The 23053-nt window shown below is 42.3% G+C and overlaps 1 protein-coding gene across 2 annotated transcripts in view; it reads left to right on the top strand.

Annotated features, from left to right (window-relative positions):
• FIP1L1 (factor interacting with PAPOLA and CPSF1) overlaps positions 1-23053 on the top strand; it is a 576361-nt gene that overhangs the window by 195728 nt on the left and 357580 nt on the right. For both annotated transcript variants that reach the window (XM_078678195.1, XM_078678194.1), the window contains exon 6: positions 12418-12525. In XM_078678195.1, coding sequence (XP_078534321.1) covers positions 12418-12525 — 108 coding nt within the window. The remainder of the gene's footprint in view (positions 1-12417; positions 12526-23053) is intronic.

The following is a 23053-nucleotide window of genomic DNA, read 5'->3' as shown; positions in this document are numbered from 1 at the left end:
GCCCTCACTCTATCTAACACCCTCACTCTATCTATCTATCTATTGCCCTCACTATCTATCTATCTATCTATCTCCCTCCCTCCCTCCATCTATCTATCTATCTATCGCCCTCACTCAACCTATCGCCCTCACTCAACCTATCGCCCTCACTCTATCTATCTATTGCCCTCACTCTATCTATCTATTGCCCTCACTCTATCTATCTATTGCCCTCACTATCTATCTATTGCCCTCACTCTATCTATCTATTGCCCTCACTCTATCTATCTATTGCCCTCTATCTATTGCCCTCACTCTATCTATCTATTGCCCTCACTCTATCTATCTATTGCCCTCACTCTATCTATCTATCGCCCTCACTCTATCTATCTATCGCCCTCACTCTATCTATCTATCGCCCTCACTCTATCTATCTATCGCCCTCACTCTATCTATCTATCGCCCTCACTCTATCTATCTATCGCCCTCACTCTATCTATCTATCGCCCTCACTCTATCTATCTATTGCCCTCACTCTATCTATCTATTGCCCTCTATCTATTGCCCTCACTCTATCTATCTATTGCCCTCACTCTATCTATCTATCGCCCTCACTCTATCTATCTGTCGCCCTCACTCTATCTCTTTCCATCTGTCGCCCTCACTCTATCTCTTTCCATCTGTCGCCCTCACTCTATCTATCGCCCTCACGCTAGCTATCTATCGCCCTCACTCTATCTATCGCCCTCATTCTATCTATCTATTTATCTAGATACTGATCGCCATCACTCTATCTATCTATCCCTCTATCTATCGCCCTCCCTCTATCTATCGCCCTCCCTCTATCTATCGCCCTCCCTCTATCTATCGCCCTCCCTCTATCTATCGCCCTCCCTCTATCTATCCCACTCACTCTATCGCATCACCACAGCATCACTCAGCACCACCACAACATCACTAAGGGGCACAACAACATCACTATGCGCTACCACAGGATCATTGAATGCCACATCATCACTAGTCGCCACCACAACATCACTCCGCGCCACCACAGCATCAATCTGTGCAACCATTCAACAACAACTGGGTCAAATATGTTCTCTCAATGTTTCAAGCTTTATTACAAATGTCACAAAAAGAGGTTAGTATTTCACTTCTGTTCTTGGATTTTCGTCATAATAAAATACACTGAACATATTCTTCACAAAAGTTATTTACAAAAGTTTAAGCTATTGCCATTATAAATTACAATAACTTTTATTTAAGTATTAATTATTTAAAAAATTTAAAAACATTGTTATTTGTAATATCAATACATCTAAGTCACGTGCATACAACACATATTGCATTACAAATGCTATAGGTGTCACAAGTTATAACTATTGGCATTGTAAATGACAAAGCTATTATTTTTGCTATTTTCAAAACCAACACATAAATAAAAAATGTGTCATTTACAATACCAATAGCTCAAACGTTCCTAATGCGAGACCTTATGCATTGCAAATGCTTGTTTTTAAATTGGACTCTAGTAAGTTAGTGATTTCCTTAGATCAGCATTTTAGAATGATTTTAAGATACAACAGTGACTCCTATGGAAAATATTATATTGCATGTTTTCTGTAGAGAAATTACATCTGAAAACATTAAATTAACATTTTGGCATCCATTCTCGAACATATCAGCTCCTGGTGCTTGAGACCAGCTCACATAATCAAAATTACTATTAAAGTATAAAAACACTGCCATATTTCATACTTTTGCCTAAATGCGCTATTATAGACCTATCCTGTGGATTGTGTTCAGTACATCGACTGTTCAGTATTTTTTACCACTTAAAAATAGGCTCAGTTGCATAACTACTATTAATTCCTGAATATAACCGTAGGTGTAATGTACACAACTGTCTCTTATGTCACACTATTCACTATCTCATGCTTATGTGCAACGCTGCAGTCGCACTATGTTTAAAGCACATTTCCAAACCTCACACACCTCTCATACAGATCTTACTACCAGCAATACCATTTTCAATCATGCACTCCAAAGGGTGTCTTCGAACCACTGAAAACCAGAGCAGCTATGAAACTGTCAAGGGTAAAAGTTTTTAATCTAGGTTGCAATGCATTAAAAAAATTAACAAATAAACATTATTGTTATAGTAATAAGGCACATAGCTTTCTTTGTACCAGGCACCTACACGCCATTTCTACGGTGTGGGGACAGGGGTGCAAATTAAGAGCTCTGGCTGCACAAAATAAGATACTATCTTGTCCAAATACTATCTTGTCCAAATACTCTTCTCCCAAAGAGAGATGGCCTCGCGAGAAATATGCCCAGTTTCCGTTCTGATGTGGAAACGAGCAGTTGTTGGCTTTGCTCCACGACATCCGTGCCAATCAGGTCATGTAAGCATCCAAGCCAATGCTAGCAATCATGAAATGCAATTAGCAACTCCCTTTGCTGCGTGACTTCGTCACAAGTCAGTATACGCAGCAGCTACGGCCTTCACAGGGTACACAGCTGGAGAAAGTCTGCAGGCAGAGAAATAATGGGAACAGTTTCTAAGGTAGAATTGACAGCACCCAAGTGACAATGTAAACGAATCATTACAAAGGAAGCAAAATAAAGAGACATTCAGTTAATATGTTGTTTACTTAATATGTTGTGGTAGTACAAATATATCTAGAGAATGTATACCTCTGGCGGTGAGCACTGCACATGCGCCAATGAGGGTAACGTCTACTGAGTGATTTCAGGGTGCTGACATCGGACCCAGGTTTCAGTCCCCTGACATAAGAGCATCACCTTTGAAGCGAGAAACCAAGCTCTGATGTGGCCTTCTTATGGACTGTGAGTGACACTCTAAACCCCAAATAAGAGATCTTCGCATAGAGCAATGTAACTTGAACAGCATTTGAGCTTATAAATAACTCCATCTGGCAAAATTAAAAAAAACAAGCAATTCTGCATTGGACATGTTACGAAGCTCATCGTGAGGTCCAGACAACAGATGTAAACCAAACACAAAAGTACAACAACCTGTCAGAGATGCAAAAAGACACGCACATGTGTTTTAACCAATATAGCAGTGGGAAAAAAGACGTGGTAGCGGTTGCAAGGAACAACGTGGTTAGATTCCATCAAATATATTTGCGTGTTTCTCTTTTCAGATATATTCTTTTGATGTAATCTAACCACGTGGTTCCTTGCACCTGATACCATGTCTTTGCTGACACTGCTGTCAACAAAAGGAGACTCTTAACATGGATCCCCAGAGGGAGAGGATGTGATAAAGTAAAGTCCACATTTGTAAAGCGCACAATCACCCGTGAGGGTCTTTAGGCGCTGGGGGCCGTCGGGAAGATTAAGCAAGCTATTGCCCAGAGTCACATGGTGCTGGGCTAACCTGCCGCCGGAGCCGGGGATCGAACCGTGGTCCCCAGATTCCAGCGTCAGTCGCCCTGGCCGCGGCGCCACACTCGTAAGCTAGGGATCGATGTTAGTCTCGGCGTCGGTCCAACATTCCTGGGATTCTTTTCTGAGAAAATCACTTAATTTCTCAATTGCCAGCCCTATATCAATCTACGAAAATAAATTAAACAAAAAAAGCTGTTATCTCAGAGGGGTGGTGGGGGCAGACAAGTAGTGTTGTGGTAGGGGCGAGGGGATGGAGAGAGACTTCACAGGGCGATTAAGTGACGGCACTACAAATGAAGCGATAATTTAAGTTTTAAGAAAAAAGCAGCGACCTCGGAGCGGTGGGCAAGCAGTGTTGTGAGGAGGTGGCTGGGACGACAAAGGGAGATTACGTGATGGCAGGGCGAATGAAGCTGCTGAAGTTTAACCCCTTTAAAGCGTTGTAAATAGACCTCCCCAGTGCTGCGCTGTCCATTGGAACTAGTGCTGAATGGACGTCCAACGGTCGTGCGCAGCACTGGGGAGGTAGTGGCCGTGACGACCGTTGGCCGACGGCAGCAATTAAGGGGTTAATGCACGAAGTAAACCAAACAGAACACTTAACGAGCAGAGTAAGGCCAACAACAAAAAGTGCTCTCCAAATAACCTGAAGAGTAAGAGCACGTTATAGTGGCAGTCCTCATGGGAGGATACAGAAGTACAAAAGGAGGGACTAAGTGTACTCACAAAACAAAAGCAGGCATTTCCGAAGGACAGGAAGAGGAACCAATTAAAAGATCGGTGGTGCTCCAATGCCCATATGCTAGATAGAGCATGTCTCAAAGAGATAATGCATGCACTGCCTAGGCGAGACCTAAAATCCTTTGTACAGTGCAGCTCATTTGTTTACTCTGGGTACCTCGGGTTCTTGGAGAACCTACAAACCCTGCATATCCCCACTACTAAAAAGGTCTAGAGAACGTAATGGTACTCTGCTTTTGTAAATCTGCCACAAAAGACAAAAAGTCACAGATGAAATCGTTGTCACAAATGGCAGTTTTTTCCTACTCGTTTTCAATACTTCTGTACTTCAACAGTTTCTGTGGGAAACCGTGAGGGATCTACACATGTACCCTTGCTGAATTTGGGATTTCACCTATAAATGTATAGCTCGCCTGTAAATCACCCATGAGTTTCACACAGGTTTGCACCACAAACTGGAAGTGGGTTGAAAGCACAAAAAATGGGAAAAATTAGCTACTTCTTTGAAACATGCCAAAACTATGGTAAAAAGTAGTTTTTTTCGATTCAGCTCTGCATGTTCCTGAAAGCTGGGTAGATAATGATGTTAGCACATCAAACCGTTTGTTGATGCCATTTTTATGAGCAAAAAAATCACTTTTATCCAGAGAAGTATTTTTCCTGACCCCCTGCCCCCACCCCTCACAACTCAAAATGTACCTCTATTTTGCCTATATGCTTGGTCCTCTCCAGGGGAATCCGCAAACCTTGTGTACCTTTAGAATCCCCAGGATGTTGGGGGGGGGGGGAAAAGACGCAAATTTGGCATTGATAACTTATGTGGACAAAACGTTATGGAGGCCTAAGCGCAAACTATCCCAAATTGCCAAAAAGGGCTCCGCACTGAGGTTTGGGAGGCCCAGCAGTTAAGGGGTTAAAAACACTTATCTGAACAAAGATTTGATACTATGTTTTGTGATATCAACCGGTGCAGTGCTGAGGAGATGTGTAATGTCACCAGTGATGTAATTTTTTATGTCCTTGGTTGCATCATGACTGGGTCCTGATGCATTCCATTTGGCGTGCCAGTTTTCATCTGCCTGGTGTGGGCAATAGTTTGGTTTGCTCAGCTAACCATAACTGGCCAGTTTTATGGGGTTTTGATTTTCTTTAAGAACTCTAGATTCATTGTGTGTGTGTTTGTTTTCTAAGGCACTAATATTATAATATTGTTATAGCATTTATTTATTTTGCATTCAGTCATATTTTTCCTGTACATGCATGCCCTACCATAATACAATATGCAAGTTTTGAAATGTAATTACTGATTGGAACATTTGAATAATTTTTTGTATTGGGAGCATGATGATAATCACAGTGATCATATATGAATATATTATTTCTTATAAATAGATTTGGCCCAGGAAAGCCATACTTAAGTATTTCCATTAACATGCTGTGCATACATTTACGCCATACAAGAGTAAAGTTTATACATCCGAAGACCATATTATCCCCTAAAGTTTACTTGTGGCTTCTAGCACAGGGAGTCTGTTTGAAATTAATGGATTAACTACTTGTTTCCATATTTCGCTTTCGTGCCTATAATTCACCTGTGTAAACCTCATTTTTCATTGTAAATCATAAACCCGGATAGTTGTAAACACTAAATTGACCCACCTATGTGCACATTCGTGAAGCAGTTTAAACAAATGGCAATACTCTATTCTGAAAAATGATTATCAAATATATATTTTCCAACATAGGGGCTAATTTAATTTGTGTTCTCTTTTGAAGAACCATTTGCGAGCACAAAATACTTTAAAATGGAATCACATTGCAGACTCAAAAAAATAAAAATTATTTTACAATAGAGTACATAATTAATAAGGAAGGTGAATGGGGTTTGATTGGAAGCGGCTTTCAGATGAAAAAGTATCACTGCCATATTAATCCAAGTTGTTACTCCAGGGACCATTAGTGCTCTGTATTGGCAACTGGCCTAATTTGTTTACCACTTAATGTCTAGGCAGAATTGTGGAGCTCTGAACTTTTTTTATTTCTCAGCCCCACTTTTTCCTCATCGCTTTTTTCATTACGTTCCATTTTTTGTGTGCAATTTTTCACAGTGGAGTGATTTTTAACTGATTGTTCTGTTTTTTTTCTTCACACCTGTGACTAAGTCCACATTCTCTCTTACGTGCCCATTCAATAATAAGAAGAGATCAGTGAAAGTTGTTCATGGACTTTTGTGTATTTATTTGCCCGACTCTCACAGTACAGAAAAATGCCCAGTTTGGCATTGGCCGTGAAGGGGCCTTCCTGGAATATTGAGAACTTACGTGGCAATAGATGTTTGTGAAGAACAGTAAAAACCCACTTACTGGGTCTCGGCGGCGGGGGAACCGCCCAAGTCTTCCATACCTTCTATACTTAGTAGAAGGAGACACAGGAACCTTTGTCTGCAGGAGGAACACACGATTTATTAAACAGCCCGGACTATGGAACAGAGTCCCAAGCAAGTCAGAGACAAAACCCCGGAGGCTGCTGCTTCACTCTGCAGCTTACAAGCCTTTTATACTTTTTCATCCCAGTCTGTTGGCTGTTAGTTCATTGTTTAATCAGGGCAGTGTTTGCAGTTGATAAACAGATCCAGACGACGTTTGTAGATTGTGCCGGGTCAAGGCTTGGTACATAAATCCTTGTCCACTCGGCTTTGATCAAGGCTCAGTCTTTCAGGTCAAGGATTTTAAGCATGGGCTTTTTATAAAAACAACATGTTAAAGTGCCATGACCAGTCTGTACTTAGCATAAAGAAAAGAGACTGACTTTGATAATTCTTGTGTAAAAGAGCCCTCTTCAAAATGTGATGCACAGATACAATGAGAAGGCCATGGACCCCTCTGAGCAAGAGGATCAACTCCAAACGTTTTTATATCTTTTTTCTAGTCCACGAAAACAATGCATCATTGAGTGCATGTGGCCATTGTTGTTTTTGGGGAGATGCTTGGATGTCTTGAGTCTTTTTTTAAATGGCAATCGCCATCTTGCAAAAACAAATGGACAGTTACTGAGGTATGCAGGCTAGGTACTCGTACTAAAGTCGTACTTTGAAGCAGCCAACTTGTTAAGTATGCTATGTAATTCCAGAAACACAACAAAATGTTGGATCCTCTATGATGTGACCTTGGTGATACTGTAGTTGGTCAATGATGTCCAGTTCATTAAAGGAATCACAGGCCTGATGACTGAAGTACTGAGTCCAACCTCACTTTCTTTGACTTTCTGGTTGAATAGTGGGCTAGTAAATGAGCCGGTTCTTCACCTCCTACCAGCGCAGGTCCGTGGGCCCCTGTTACCCAATGGAGGCCTCTTTCCCACAGATCGTTACTAGTAACTGATCCGGTTAGTAGTGCCACTGTAATGTAAAGCGTGCGATCACCAATGGCTTCTTGGTACGGTGAGGTGCAAATCAGGCAAAGCACAGACAGAGGCACTAATGGGCTTGCTTAAAAAGCCAAGTCTTTAAATATTTTGTAAAGGAAGCAAAGTTAGTTGGTGAATGTAAAAAAGGTGGTGGAGAATTCCAGATGGAGGGAGCTTGAAACGAGAAGCCACATTAGGCCGCACCTTTCTGTCTGTATCTGTGAATCGTAAGAAGATTAGATGTTGAAGAGCGAAGTTTCAGAGCAAGAGTATACTTCTTAATCTTCTTTATTATAAATCCGGCACACTCACTTTGAAGTGCTTTAAAGATAAGGCAACACATTTTAAAATTGATTCTATGACCTTGCGGCAACCAGTGGAGGTTTCTTAAGTGAGGAGGTGAAGTTTGAGGAGTATTTGGGAGGTTGTAAATCAGTCAAATAAGTTCAAAAGTTTTGTGAGGCCAATATATGTTAGTTAGCTAGTCTAATCTGGAAATGACTAATGTTTATTACGGTGTTTAGCACAACCAGAGTGAGAAATGTAGCAATGTGTGAAGAAATTATTGCTCCAATTTGGGGTTTCAAAGATAATTTGTCAGCAATAAAGGCTCCATGGCTTTTGGCGTGAAGCAGGAACAGCACCCATCTTGCCAGGCTAGCACAGCTGATTCCACAAACAGGTTTTATTGTTTAGAATCACTATTTCTGCTTTATCTGTATTGAGTTTGTTATTGGCCATCCATTCCCAGAGAAACCTCAGTGTTTTGAATGTTTTCCCGGGAGGCAACTAAGCCATCCAGACTAAATCAGATTTGTGATTAGTCCGCATAGTTATACAGAGTACAATCTTTGTTCCCTAGTTACTTAGAGGCCTGATGTGTAGGTTAAAGGTGGGGCAGTCGGGGAGTGGGGGGGTTGAGAACCAGGATTACATTTCATTTATACTGCAGTGGCTTTGAAAGGGCCAAGATGTACAGTTTGGGAGCAGTTGTCCGAAAAATATTTGAACCACAAGGGCGGAACTCTGTAGTCCAACGGCTTCCACATGATCAGCCAACAATTATGGTGAATCGTGTTGAAAGCCGTGGATAAATCCAGCAAGACCAGAGCAGATGTTTGTCCCAAAGGGACCTCCGATATTAGGAAACTGATAACTGTGGTGAGTGGTGCTAGCACCAGCTCACACTGGCTGCAATGGCAGGCATATAGTTACAGGTTGGGTGGTCTCTCCTGGGTGGCATAATACATGCTGCAGCCCATGGGAGACCCTGATATACCTATGCCCTGGGTGCCTTAGTACCATATACTAGGGACTTAGAAGGGTACACCAGTAGCCAATTAGGAAGGTAACAACGTACTTACCATTGTCCAATTTAGGGAGAGAGCACAGTGGTGGGGTTCTGAGTAGCAGGATCTCAGTCAGACTAATCAGAAAAACAGAATGACACCAGCAGAAAATTGGGAGTGACCATTAAAGCAGATCCTACTTTCCAACACTTGGTTAGATCGGTTTGCATCCGGTGCAATGTGGTGCGTGCAATGTCAGCAGTTTTCCACTCTGGTGTTTCCAAGACGGTTCCTGCTTGAAGACGCTTTTCCTTTGGAGTAGAATTCCGGCCTCTTGTACGCTTTTCCACCTATACCACTCCTGCCAGAGTTCTAAAGAAGATCAGGAATGACTGGGCCCAATTCTTTCTTGTGGCTCTGGATTGGGCACAAGAGTTTGGTATCCAAAGCTTGAGTATGAGCATCGTTGCTCCGATCAGTCTACCACTGTGGGAGGATCTTTTGTTGCAGCAAAAGAACGTTCTGCACCCAGACCTGCACACCCTCCAGCTTCATGTATGGAGATTGTGCTGTGACATTTGACAGCTTTCAACCTTCCTCCTGCAATTTGTGATATTCTAGCATCCATGCACCCTTCTACCAAGACTGTACACTCCTGCCGTTGGGACACATTTGTGGCATAGTATGCATCGAGAAACATTACCCCGCTCTGGGAACTGTTAAAGATTATCTGTCCGTCTTTTCGGCATTCCTGTGGTTTCCGGACTAACCTTCTTTGTTTAAGTCAGCCATTGTGATAAGGTTTCTGAAAGGATTACAACACTTTTCTACCCAGGCCATTCACCATTCCCAGTGGGATCTTAAACTGGTTCTTACCTTCATTATGTTTGCTCCCTTTGAGCCTTTATATCATTGCCCACTTCACTTGCTAACTATCAGACCTGCCTTTCTAATGACCATAGCATTGGCCAGGAGGGTCAGTGAACTAGAGGCCCTCTCTGTACAACCTTCTTATAACACCTTTTACCTAAACAAGCTGGTTCTGAGGACCTGAGCGTCCTCCCTCCTGAAGATTGTGACACCCTTTCATGTAGGCCAAACCATCATCTTGCTATTTTATTTGCTTTGCTTCATCTTTCTGAAGAAAAGGAGAGACTCCCCCGACTGAACGCAAAAGGAGCGTTGTCGTTGAACATTGATTGCAGAGGACACTTCCGGGCGGACATTAAACTGTAGGGCTTTGTTGGAGCTAAGAAAGGGAAGGCAGTGTAGAAACGGACCAACTCACTATGGATTGCGCTCTGCATAAAGATCTGGTATGCATTTGCCATTCATTGCATGCTCATTCTACCAGAGCTAAGGGTACGACCTCTACGTTAGCTCGCCGAGTCACTGTCCTGGAAATCTCTCAGGCAGCAGCGTGAGTGTCTTTGCACAAGTTAATCAAGCACTACTGCCCAGATGGTCAGGGCCGTAGTGACGTTTGCTTTGCGCACTCGCTCCTCCAGTACTTTTAGGTTTAACCTGTTTGCAGACCCACCTTTGAGAAGGTATTGCTTGGGTATCTATTCTAAGATGAGAACTCTGCGGTTAGAAATCTTTCAAATGAACAAGTTACTTACCTTTGTTAACGCCTTATTTGGTAGACTTTCGAGCCACATATTTCTTACTGACCCTCCTATTCTCACCAATCTGCTAAACTGAGGAATTAGGGTCTTCCTTCTGCGGGCATTAGTAATACAGACTACTGGTGTATGTCTGCCTTCTTCATGGCTCAGGCTTGGCACCTATGTAAGTACTGCGCACGTAACATCTGGCATGACTGATGACGCTGAACCAAATGACACATACCGGTGAGCAGGAGTACTGCTTGAAAACATCTGGATATACTCTTGACGCCTGGGCAATATTCAGAGGTAAGGAATTTGCAGCTAAATAGTCTCTACCAAATATTGTTATTAAAGGTAAATAACTTATTTAATGCTATAGCCTCTGATTGTGACCTTAAAGGCCTTCCATTCCTGAAATGGGGTAAAGACCAAGCTCTCGTTTTCCGCGAAGCAATGGGCATTTGTTTCCTTACTGATTTCTCTGAATACTGTATCCTCTAGCCGCAGCAGCTGCTTGCATTAGAATGGTTTGGGAGTAGTGATCCTGACCCAGATCAGCTCTATCTTCAAGGGGTTGTGTTTGGGAAATGTCTGTGCTAGGTATGTGGCATGGTAGTTGTGTGGCTGAAGTCTTCCAGAGCATACCACGCAATCTAATCTAATGTGAAGTTTGTGGGGAGGCTGAATCTTAGGAGTGTTCCCTATGATGTCAATTACGGATATGCCTAGGGTCCCGGGACTGGAGCCGGAAGGCAGGGCACACTCATTGTGGACCACTGGTAAACCGGGAAGGGGAGGAATAGAACCAGTCCAGGGCTATATTTATTGCACTATTAAAATCTGCTTTGAGCAGCCATGGTATGTCTTCCTCGCTCTGCTAGTTTCAGAGATGATGTTTGGAGAAAGGCTTATCTGTGGTCCTTGAATATATGCTAATGAAGACCCGGGGACTCCCATCTAGTTGACCCTTAACGAGGACCAATTGTCAGTCTGAGTCATTCCTCCTCTTTAGTAAACTGCATGCCCGGACGTATCCAAACTGCCCCCCCCCCCCTCTTTCTCGGGCAAAGGAGGTATGTCAAAGTCTGCCTCCCTCAACCAAAATCAGATGAGTCTCTTGAAGGTAAGCTATTTGCGCTCTGTTTCTTTAATTGTCCCTGTATTTTATGGTGTTTACTCATTGTGCCCATATTCTTATGTTTCACCAGACAACTTATATTTACCCCGGGTACTCATGAGGGAAGTGTGGTTCAAGTAAATGTAGTAGTGTACCCTTGTTCTCCCCAAGTGAATAAACAAAGGGTTAGAATGGTGACTGGAGCGTCAATATAAGGCAGGGCTTGACTTAAATAACTTGTATCCCACAACAACTGTAACATTGTCAGTGAGGAAATTACCAACTGAACAAATAACTAGACCTTAGTTGCTACCGGGATTGAGGCAGCACTTAGGGCAACAGCTGATGAGCATGAACTGCTCTTCGAGCCGTCTAGGGTAAGTTAAGAAGGTGTATTAAGGTTAAAACTAGCCGTGGCACGTTACTCCTCGTGCTAGGTCGCATTTGACTGGTGCTCGTTGCACATATGTAAAGGTACCTTGTTTTTCTCTTTGTCACTTTTCTTAATAAAATTAGATATTGTGTTATGTAGAAGAAAATTGGCCCTTCTCTACCCCATCACCGAATGCTTGGCTTGCATCCATTTGTTATGTAATGGAGTGTTAAATCTTGTGCTATGTTACAAAGGTACACTATGAAATGTACTAATTCTTTGTCTCTCAAACTGTGTTACATAGCTATAGTGTTAAACTGCTCAAATGCATTTTGGTGTCTGAATCACTTTAGAAGGATGAAGAAGTTCTTTCTCTGTAAAAACATTCTTTGGGTTATTTCATTAAGTATTTATGCACACAAATTGCACAAATGAAGATTAAAAAATAGTTGCATGTGTAATTTTGACTTTTTTTTCATACAGGAGGGAAAGTAAAAGGTGTTGATCTTGAAGCACCAGGAAGTATTAATGGGGTTCCACTAGTGGAGGTGGACTTGGATTCTTTTGAGGACAAGCCCTGGAGAAAACCAGGTAATTATTTTTCCTAGCAAAATATCACAAACCTTTCATCAGTTTGAGTGTGTTTTTTTCAATTATTTCTTGCCTCACTTAATATTTTGATCATAACTTTGTTCCTGGCCAGTTAATTGGCAAACAAATCAGACAATTCGAAAAGTGATCAAAGTGCTGTCAGTTTAGAGAGTGAAGATTAAGTTAACCTGTAACAAAAAAACAGGTGCGCTTTAAGAGAAGATGGTGTAATAAATTGTATGATTTAGTTTTACCCTGAAAAAGAATAAAACATATTTAAGTGAGCTTGATTAGTTGAGAGGGGCAGGAGAGAGGGAAGTGGTGACATTGAGTGATTAAGAAGCTGATGTGAAAAATCATAAGGACTAGGAAACTGCTATACATGAAATGTTGTGTTTAATAAAAAGATGTATCTTTAGCTGGATAACAAGCTGTGAAGAATTAGCAATATTTTGCAGTGTGATCCTATTCTAGATTTACCTGCTATACATCATTACACCCGCTGGTGAGTGGGTGAGTTAACAGCATTTATCATTTTGCTTTTGTGCATTCACCATAGGTGCAGTATGTATGTCTCATAATGACATTAACCGTAAGCCCAAAGTGCGCTGCTGCATGCCCACTAGATTCAGGTTTGATTTTAAGCGATTTGGATCAAAGGCATTCTCCTAATCAGGGGTAGAATTTCATTTTTCACTAAAACAGTACTGGACCACATTCACAGTAGCCTCAGGAAGAAGAAATCTGCAGTGGAGCTAGTGGAGAGGATTTGAAAGAGACCAAAAATTGACATGAGGAGAAGTTTAAAGTTGACATGCCTGCAAGAAAACAGGGTCTTATATAGTGACCCACAGATTGTGGATTTTTCTTTTTCTATTCAGGATGTTTATTATTTCTTTATCTGAATGCTTTAACAGTGTTACCCCCGGTGGGCTTGCAGAGTGTTGACGGCCTCTGCCTCCCTCACAATTTTGACAATATTGTCTTTATAAACTGTACTCTTTTTAAACCAAAGTGTGGCATTGATTGTTTGAAGGGGCATAGAACGTGAACTCTCCTTACCAAGATTTAGGATTTAGTACCAAAAGTGACAATTCAAGTGTCGTTTTGAGCTAATTAACACAAGGCAACAATTTTAGCATTCTGATGAGAATTACAAAAAGTCAGTTAAGTTAGCACAAACATCTGTTAAAAAAAAATTTGCACTTTCATGAAAAACCATAAACCTTCAATGCCATTAACAGAAAAGATTTGGGAGTACAAATCTCTGAACTGATACCTATAAGATAGGCTTCTGTTGCCAAGACAGTGAGTAACAAGGCAAAGATCAAGTGCTGAAAAGACATGATGCTTAACATAGAGAGTTAGATCGTTTGTGCGAATGCCAGACTTCTTTGAACCGAGAACCGGAATTGATGGCAAAATGGTGATAAATACAATCAGTGGCAAATTAAAAAAGTAAATAAAATCTAAGCCTATTGGCATCGACAAAATCTTAGTCTACTTAAATTTCATGTAATCAGTAAAGGAGTAAGGAACAACCGCATCGTGAAAGCCGTAGAGTAATTCAATATGTCCACCACAACATACCCACGAAGGGGATACTTAATCTGCACATAATGGTTAAAAAACTACAGAACACAAAGAAAAGCAGCAGTCGACTAATGAAAGAAGGAATAGATATGGAAACAACTGAGAACAAGAGGCTTTAATTTAGAACTATTATGAGAAAAAGATTAGAAAACAGTTTGCTACCCACAGGTCTAACCCTTGAAGGAGAGAAACAGACTTGATGTGGTTGGCTAGGAAATTGAGATGAAATATTAATGTAATGATGCATTTCAATCTCCATTGTCACTCAACCGGTACTGACATCAACAATGGGAGGATAGAGAAGCATAAAAATAAAGCCCTATTCTTTTTGCAGGTATTCAAAATAATATCCAATTCTTTTTTTAATGCCATCATTAGGCAGAACAGATAGTCAATCACCAGTTGGCCACCGATTCTGTCATGCAGTTTCAGGCATGCCTATTATTTTCAGTCTTGAGACCACGTGTACAAAGCCACATAATATATACTTTTTTTTTTGTCACCGTGTCTACGGCCCTACTGTAGATGGTGCCTTGAAAAGACTAAAGAATCTTACTCTGAGAGCGAAAGCACTGAGGGCATTGCAACAGGGAGACCTTTGTGCTGCTTTGAGCTTACAAAAATGAGACTAGTCGAGGCATGAAAGCAGTCTCTAAGGATGTGATCTGCAGGCAAGTATATGATGCCAGCATCTGCCAAAAGACTGACAATTTTTTGTGGCAGTGGAAAGAGTAGAGACCAGTGACCAAGAGTCTCTGCCATTGAAGCTATATTACCATCTGAAAGTGGTTTAACTATGACAGCAGAGAGAATTCTGTCCTTTCGTGAGTGTTCAGCTTTAACAGGAGAAACAAACTTTAGTGAGACTGGTCTTAAAACTGTTGGAAATTAGATCTTGAATTTATCGATCGGATAATAAAATGCAGGACATCTACATGGGATCAGTACAAAGCCACTCATCAGTCAGTGGACAAAATTGAATGGCCTAAGAAATTTGAGTAGCTGTGAATTACTAAGGTTCTCATTACAAATGGCTTTCATATACAGCTTGTAAGCGCTATATCACTACCACATTTCAGTATCTACCATCCTCTGTGTGCTCTTCTGTGCTTAACCTGCTCCAATTCAGTTGCCCTTTTCTTGTGCTTTTTATTGTGTATCTGAATTACCTACCCCTAATTCAATAGCTCCCAGTCCCTCCTTTCCTTGAAGTCATTAATACCCTATCTCTTCTGGCCTGTCTAATTATCCAACCAATGCTTTGCATGTTGTCAGATAGCCCTCGTTAAAAATCTCATCTAATAGAATGCTTTCCCTGAGAGTACAAGACATCTGACAATCTGTTAGGCACTGAATAAACCACTAATCTTTGTTCTCAAGTAGCGTGCAGCCTGCATTCAAGCTCTTAAATGAATCATCTGGCTTAGTAAACACTATATACATTTAATTAACGCTCAGTAATACGATCATCCGCTCAACAACAGTGATTTTCTCACCTGATGTGCATCACTAGTATAATATCAGAAATTTTAAACATTGTCTCACCTGCTTTTACTGCAGAAGGACTAGCCACTTACCCCCCACTTTTAACTTGACACCCTGGCTCAAGACATCTTCGAAGTAGGCCATTTAAACCTTCATCAGAGCCACATGGACTTCAGGGAGTCTTGCAAGCCTGCAACCTATACAAAGACCTTTTGTTCAAGTAATCTTTCTATATTTGCTAATGCTATTCTACAGCCATTTAATGTGCACACCCTTATCTGGCATCTGTCTACAGGAGTACCAAACATCCTAATCATTCATTCTTTACTAAAGGGACAACATTATGTAAATTAGGTTTGTTACCTTCTTTTCATCCTATGGTCAAAGAGATTTTGCAATGCTTGATATTGAAGTGAATTTCCTTGCTGCTGTAAATTCTCTATGAAGTAACTATTAAATCCTTGCATATCCAGGTACATACATCGCAAAAACGTAGTATTACATACTCACCTTAAGTTTGTACCAAAAGTGATTTTATTTTTTTACAAAAACTATAATCCCCCCCCAAATAAAAAACTGTCAAGAAGGAACATTCTCTGGAATGCTTACAGCCAGTGGTTTATTATATGGATGAGACTAAATCTGCCTATTTCAGTATTTTTAATTGGCACATGTTCTACATGTTAGTGAGACCAGTAGCAGAAGGCAACATTTTGCAGCGTGAATCCTTTTCTGGATTCACATGCTGTGCACTATTCTGCCATCTAGTTGTTGGGTCCAGAATTGTCTTTGTGTTTTTTTCCCCCTCCTTATTTTGGTTGCTGTCGACCACCATTTGGTGCCAGATACATCCCTCGTGTGATGTCAGACGGTATCCTGTAGGTAGACGTGCGTGGTAGCCATCTTCAGATTCTTTTTTCCTCCGTTGGGTCTGGAAGCAAGACGCTAAGTGCCGTAGAAAATTCAAATTTTCCCAAAAAAACTTCAAGAAATAGGAAAATTGTCTGAGAAATATCATCGAACACCGACATCAGACAGAAAGTGGACCACTTGGGTCCACAAATGGCGAGCTTGGGGTCATGAAGAATACCCCCATCAAATTCTACCCAAAGTGCCACCACAAATACGCAAAAGCGACCCGTACAACGTCTGCAACCTCTGCCTGCCTGAAAATCACCAGGAAAAGGACTGTGAGGCCTGCGCAGCGTTCCTGCCTAAGACGCTAAGAACACGTCCGAAACAAAGACAGGCCCACTACGCCACAATGTCGCAAACATCAAAGAAAATTTCCATGAGAGACCTAGGTTTCTCGAGCGACAAGAAAGAACAGGGAGCAGCAGCGGAGTCGACGCACGAGGGATTGGACAGCGAGGTCCTAGAAGGAGACTCTGAAAAGGTCCATGCCGAGAAGAAGGCGAATGACCCGAAAAATGACGGAAAGTGTAAGACACCTTACAAATCCGTCGGAACCTAAGGGCCACGAACATATGGCGCACAAGGCTGCACTGATGCTGACCAAAAAGGTGATAGAGGGTCAGACGCGATTAAAAGAACCCCAAGGGACCCAACCAAAGGTGACCGAGGAGGGAACATTGCAAAAGACGCCGAAGCCACGGGTCGACACCGAACCTGTGAAAAAGAGTACAACACCGTCGACGTCGGGAAGAAAAGAAAATACCTGGCCTCAGACGCCGAGAGGGCTGTCGAGGTCGAAAGGAAGAGGCTTTAGGAGGAGAAAGAAAAAGGATTTTGATGCCTCACTAAAGGATTTTCAAATCCCAAAGGCACCGGTGAATGAACCGGACAATGTCGGCGCCTAAGAGACCGAAGGAGAGGAAATGGGTATTTTCGACACCCCTCTAACCCCAGAACCTCAAGGCGAAGAACCCTAGGAGACATACCCGAAGACGAGGAAGACTCAGAAAATTTCGGGGATACATGGAAAGACTTAGACATCGAGAACCCAGAAGAGGAGATTTACACCTGCCATACGAAAGCCTCGCCTCCAGATGACATAGCTTTCTACAATGACATTGTCAAAAGGGCAGCAAATCAATTTGGAGTGCTCTTAGAGGAGGAAAAAGGGGACACATGTTTCTTGCTAGAAACACTGGCACCGGCTACAAGAGGAACACAATACCTGCCTATGCTGCCCAGTAGCCCAAGGCAAAGAAGCATTCAAAGAACCAGCTTCAATCAAGGGGGTAACACCCAGAGTGGAGAAAAAGTACAAACCCTCCTCAAAGGACCCAAAATATATTCAGGGAAGTACAGTAACTCACTATTATTGTCACCACAGCCTGTAGGAGAGCTAATGCAGTCTCCAACACAGGGCCACCACCTGAAAAAGAAAGTCAGAGAATGGACATGGTGGGGAGGAGAATGGAGAAAGAGGCAGCAACACAATGGCTTATTTCTAGATGCCCTGCTAAATAGATTTGGCAACCAACAGTGGGATGAGATAGAGGAAATATTGAACAAACTGCCTGAAGCAGACAAAAAGAGAGCAAAAGCTATTGTACAAGAGGGAAACAACTTGGCTAACACCTGTCTAAAGTCAGCTTTGGATGCAGCAGAACCTGCTAGTAGGCAGATGTGCACAGGAACCATACTGAGAAGACGTGCCTGGCTCAGAATCTCAGGGTTCAAGTAGGAAGTTCAAACCTCCATCATTAATAGGCCATTCAAAGGAGAAGCACTGTTTGACAAGGAAGTGGATGAATCCCTTTTATAAATAGCAAGCATTGGCATAGCCAATATGTCTCCCCTTTGGGATCTTAGAACTATTTAGCTATGCTGCACATTATCCATTACATTAGCCATTAAACGCATCAAAGTGTGTGGCAAATCAATGCGTGCAGCTAGGACCTCTATGTAGGATGTTACAAGCAATGACAGGTTTAGATGTAATGAGAAGGATCTCTCTGGTTCAGAGTACCTGCACTCCTTTTATTTGAAGACACAGGTTAACACAGGAAGAACGCCACAAGAGAATGCATAGAAGGAAACTGTGAAAGATCAATAGCAGACAAATATACAGACAAAGAGAAAAAGGCAACAGAAAAGTGGAAAACCTGGAGAGCCAGAACATATAGAAAACAAGTGATTGGCTTTGCTAATCTGATGAGTGTGGAAAACGGGATGGGAGGAAGGGATTAACTAAATAATTAACAGGAATTAAAAACAAGTACCGGCTTCGACTCAAAACACTGTGATTCTGGGCAAGTCGAGTAATGTATTGGAGCTAGTTCGTGCTAAACAAAAATTGCCCAAAAAGTTCCTCGAGCTATAAAAGTTGTTCCCTCTGTGCGGTGCTTTCCAGCTCGTTAAGAATTGGACAGTTAGTTAGCAGGCCTTTTCCGCTGGGCTATTGCACAATCTCCTTCTATTCCCTCAGAAGCTTCCCAGTCATGTGCTACTCGTCTTCTGCCACAGGGCCGACGAGAACCTCAACAAGATGCCACTACTGAAAGGTGCACCTAGACACATTTCAACTGCAGTGGGCTGGGCAGACTGATTTGTTTCGCTGTACCGGGAAAGAACGTTTCTAATGGGGTGCTACTGGTGTGTAGCAATATGCGGCTGCTCCGCATTCAGATTCTTGTTTCAAGCTCATGATATTGATAGCTGCTCCGTAGAAATCCAGTGCCTGAATAGTATAGCAGACAGAAATATCATATGTATCCTTCTGAACACCTATAAAACCTGTTGAACGAGTAACCTGACCCATGAAGAGTGCAGCTGCCACCCAAGGCGGCACTGCAGCTGCCGCCGCCCACTCCCGCAAGCAAAACGCTGTGGGAGTGAACCTTTGCAAGAGAGGTGGGATAAGCACCCACCTTTAGCCACTTGCAGGCTATGATGACAAAATGACACAGGCAATAACCAACCCAATGCGTGGGGAGAGTTGACCCACACTCAGTAGTTTAGAGTGCTTACAAGAAGCCTCGCAGAGCAGCGCATGGGCGCTGGCTCAGGCTCGACCTCAAAAAGGATAATGAAACAGCAAGGGCAATGGGTGTCCTGTAACAAAGTGGTTCCTTTAACAGAGGGGAATTTAATAGCAGAAAGCCCACAGGTAGAGGCACATTTGCACAATGACAACAAACGTCTCAGTAAACTCACGTGCAAAGCCAGAGCCAGCAAATGGGTCCGCAAACAGCCCATACGAGGAAGAGGCAATGGAAGAGGAAGAGGCCAATGCTCTAGAAGAAGAGGAAATGGATCAAACTGACTTACCTTCAAACAAAGACCCACACAAAAGACCTGTGGGGGGAAGAATAACCTTCTTCCAAAAAGAATGGGAAAAGATAAGACAATTGGATACTAACTCCTCCGCTGCGCCGAACGTTCCGCGCTGGTGCGGAACGTTCTATTGCGCGGGCGGGGCCGGAACGTTCAGCGGTCATGCGCAGCACTACCGAGGTAGTGCATGCGACGTCCGCTGAACGTGCGCCGCACTGAAGGGGTTAAATTTGATAAAGTATGGGTATTGCATAGAACGCACTCATGTACCACCTGCAAACCCACCAAAACCAAGAAAATTATTGAAGCCAGAATAAAAATTGTTCTACTAAGATAAGGGAACTATGCCTAAAGCAGACAATAGAAAAAGTGCCAAGACAGGAGTGGTTCACAGGAAACTATTCACCATATTTCCTAATATCCAAGCAATATCTAACTCTAATACCAATCATGGATTTAAGGTTCATAAACAAGTTCATACTGACAACGCTTCAAAATGTGCACGCTCCAAGAAATAATCCCCAGATTCTAAAAGGGGATTGCATGGCAACAGTAGACCTCAAACACACCTACCTTCATATCCCAATGAACAAAAAACACTGGAAATACGTAAGATTCTTGCACAACAGAACACACTACCAATTCAAGGTACTTCCGTTCGGAATGAAATCAGCTTTGCATGTGTTCACAAAGTGTCTGGCCGCAGTGGCGGCATACCTGAGCAAAGGAGGAATCCATGTCAACCACTATCTAGATGAGTGGCTCATGAGGGGAAAATCAAAACTAACATGTCGCAATGGCGTACAAAAAGCAATTGAAATGTTACAAGCACTTTGGTTTCTCCATAAACTAAATGAAATCTTCAACAGTACCAGAAAGAGGAAAAACCTTCCTGGGATCAAAGTTAAATACAACAAAACCGAGGGCATACACCACACGAGCCAGGATACAGGCGATCTATCAGGGAGCAAGACTTTACCAGAGTGGTCAGTCTCTGACAGTGAGGAGTGTCATGAAACTAATAGGCATGATGGCATCATGCATCCCACTGATCCCTCTTGCCAGACTACACATGAGACCATTCCAAGAATGGCTTACGAACAGCTAGTCTCAAGCTACAAGAAGTTGGGAGAATCTAGTGGTTGTTACCCAAAAGGTGCAAGTGGAGATACAATGGTGGGCATCCAACAGAATAGCACAGGGGAGACCTTTCAGGAACCCAACTGTGACAGTCACCACAGATGCATACCTCAACAGTTTGGGAGCACATTTCAACCAGCTGAAAGTACATGGGCAATGGAACAGTCAGGATTCCACAAAGCACATCAACTTTTTGGAAATAAATAGTATTTCTAGCCCTAAAAGTATTCCAGAAACACATCCAGGGGAAAACCATCCTGAATCAAACAGATAATACAAGTACAATGTTTTATCTGAACAAGCAAGGATGGACAAAATCCTTTCCCCAGGAAATCTGGCAATGGGCAATAATTCACAAAATCAACTTACAAACTGTACATCTACCAGGAGTAGACAACATTACAGCGGACCAGCTGAACAGACAGAACTGCCCCATGAATGGGAATCGAAGAACAAAACAGTACAGTATCTGTTCATTATTCAACTTTCCTAGAACTATCCAAGGGTGAGATGGTCAGGATCAGAGCGGAAAAGGACCTTCTAACAATGCACCAGGGTCAGATCTTTTACCCAGAGCCAGCAACACTGCTCCTAGCAGCTTGGCGCCTGAACACACAGATTTTGGACCATGGAAATTCTAAAGGGGGCAAGAAAACAGTCAACAGGAACATGCTATACAGCAAAATGGAAGTGGTATACCACATGGTGCACCGCTAACAATAAACCGAGTTAAATCAACACACAAGCAACAGTTATTACTTACCTGACTTACCCCTCAGTAATATCAACTACTCAAGCCTAAAGGTGCATCTTGCTGCCATAGTAGCATACACAAGAGGAAAAACGTGTAAAAGTTTCTTAAAAAGACCAGTAATTAAAGATTTTTGGATGGATCAAAAAGAATTGCACCACCAAGAGCAGCTTCTGTACCCACATGGAATTTAAATACAGTACTTTAGCAAATAATGGGAAAGCTCTTTGAGCCCAGGCATACTGCGGACCTCAAGCACATTACTCTAAAAACAGTATTTCTCATTGCTGTAACATCTCTACGAAGAGTAAGTGAACTGCACGCGTTAACAATACAAGAACCATTCTTACAAATCCACAAGGAAAAGGGGATTTTAGAAACTAACCCACATTTCGTGCCAAAGTTGGAAGGATTACACACAAGAATAAAAACAGGAAAAAAGAATCCGAAGATGGCTCCCACGCACGTAGACCTCCAGGATACTGTCTGATGTCACAGTGGGGACGGGACGTACCGGGCATTAAATGGTGGTCGACCGTGACCAAAACAAGAGAAAAAAAAGACCATTCTAGACCCAACCACTAGAAGGCGGAATAATGCACAGCATGTGAATCGAGAAAATTCTTCAAGCTGCAAAACTACTTCTACTGGTAAATAACCATTTCGCTTTACATGAATTGCACAGACTGTATAGTTATCTATAGCTCTTTTTTTTGTAAATAGCTCATTATTGATTTTTAGCTTCAGTGACATCAAGTTCCATGGTCTGTTTTTTTCATTATATATATGAGCATGGAGCAGGAGCACTTCTAGGTCTATTATTCTGGATGTGTTCTTGGCTTTTCGCGGCGTAGCAAATCTTCCGAGTAGGCATGCTGCTTTGTTGTAAGTTAAAGGTCTCACTGTCCATTCCATCAACATAGCGAAAAGAGACTCCTAATAATGAGGGCATTCACATAGTAAATAAAAAAAATCTGCCAGGTCTTTTTGGCACCTTGCGCACACAGCCAGCATCCCTAGGCACATTTTGGCGAGTGATGCTGGGGATATATGTGAGTAGTGTAGGTGTGTATTTAAACCGTGGGTTCCTGCTCACTGTTTAGTGCATTACAGTATGTCTCCAATCTCTTGTCGGAGATATCCTCCATCACCCTCAGTGTTTTCAGAGTGCTCATGGATTAACAAAATGCAGGAGACAGAGCGCTGTGCATACATGTCACTGCCTTGCGGGTGCATTCCATGTTTCAGTGAGGTAGCTAGACCGATAATGAGTCACAGGTTTGGGCAATTCCCCCTTCCTTTCTCATCCAAGGG

This window comes from Lissotriton helveticus, chromosome 2_2, assembly GCF_964261635.1.
Source record: "Lissotriton helveticus chromosome 2_2, aLisHel1.1, whole genome shotgun sequence".
Lineage (NCBI taxonomy): Eukaryota > Metazoa > Chordata > Amphibia > Caudata > Salamandridae > Lissotriton > Lissotriton helveticus.
Note: the sequence above shows the minus strand (reverse complement) of the source record. Positions and strands in the feature narration are given on the sequence as shown.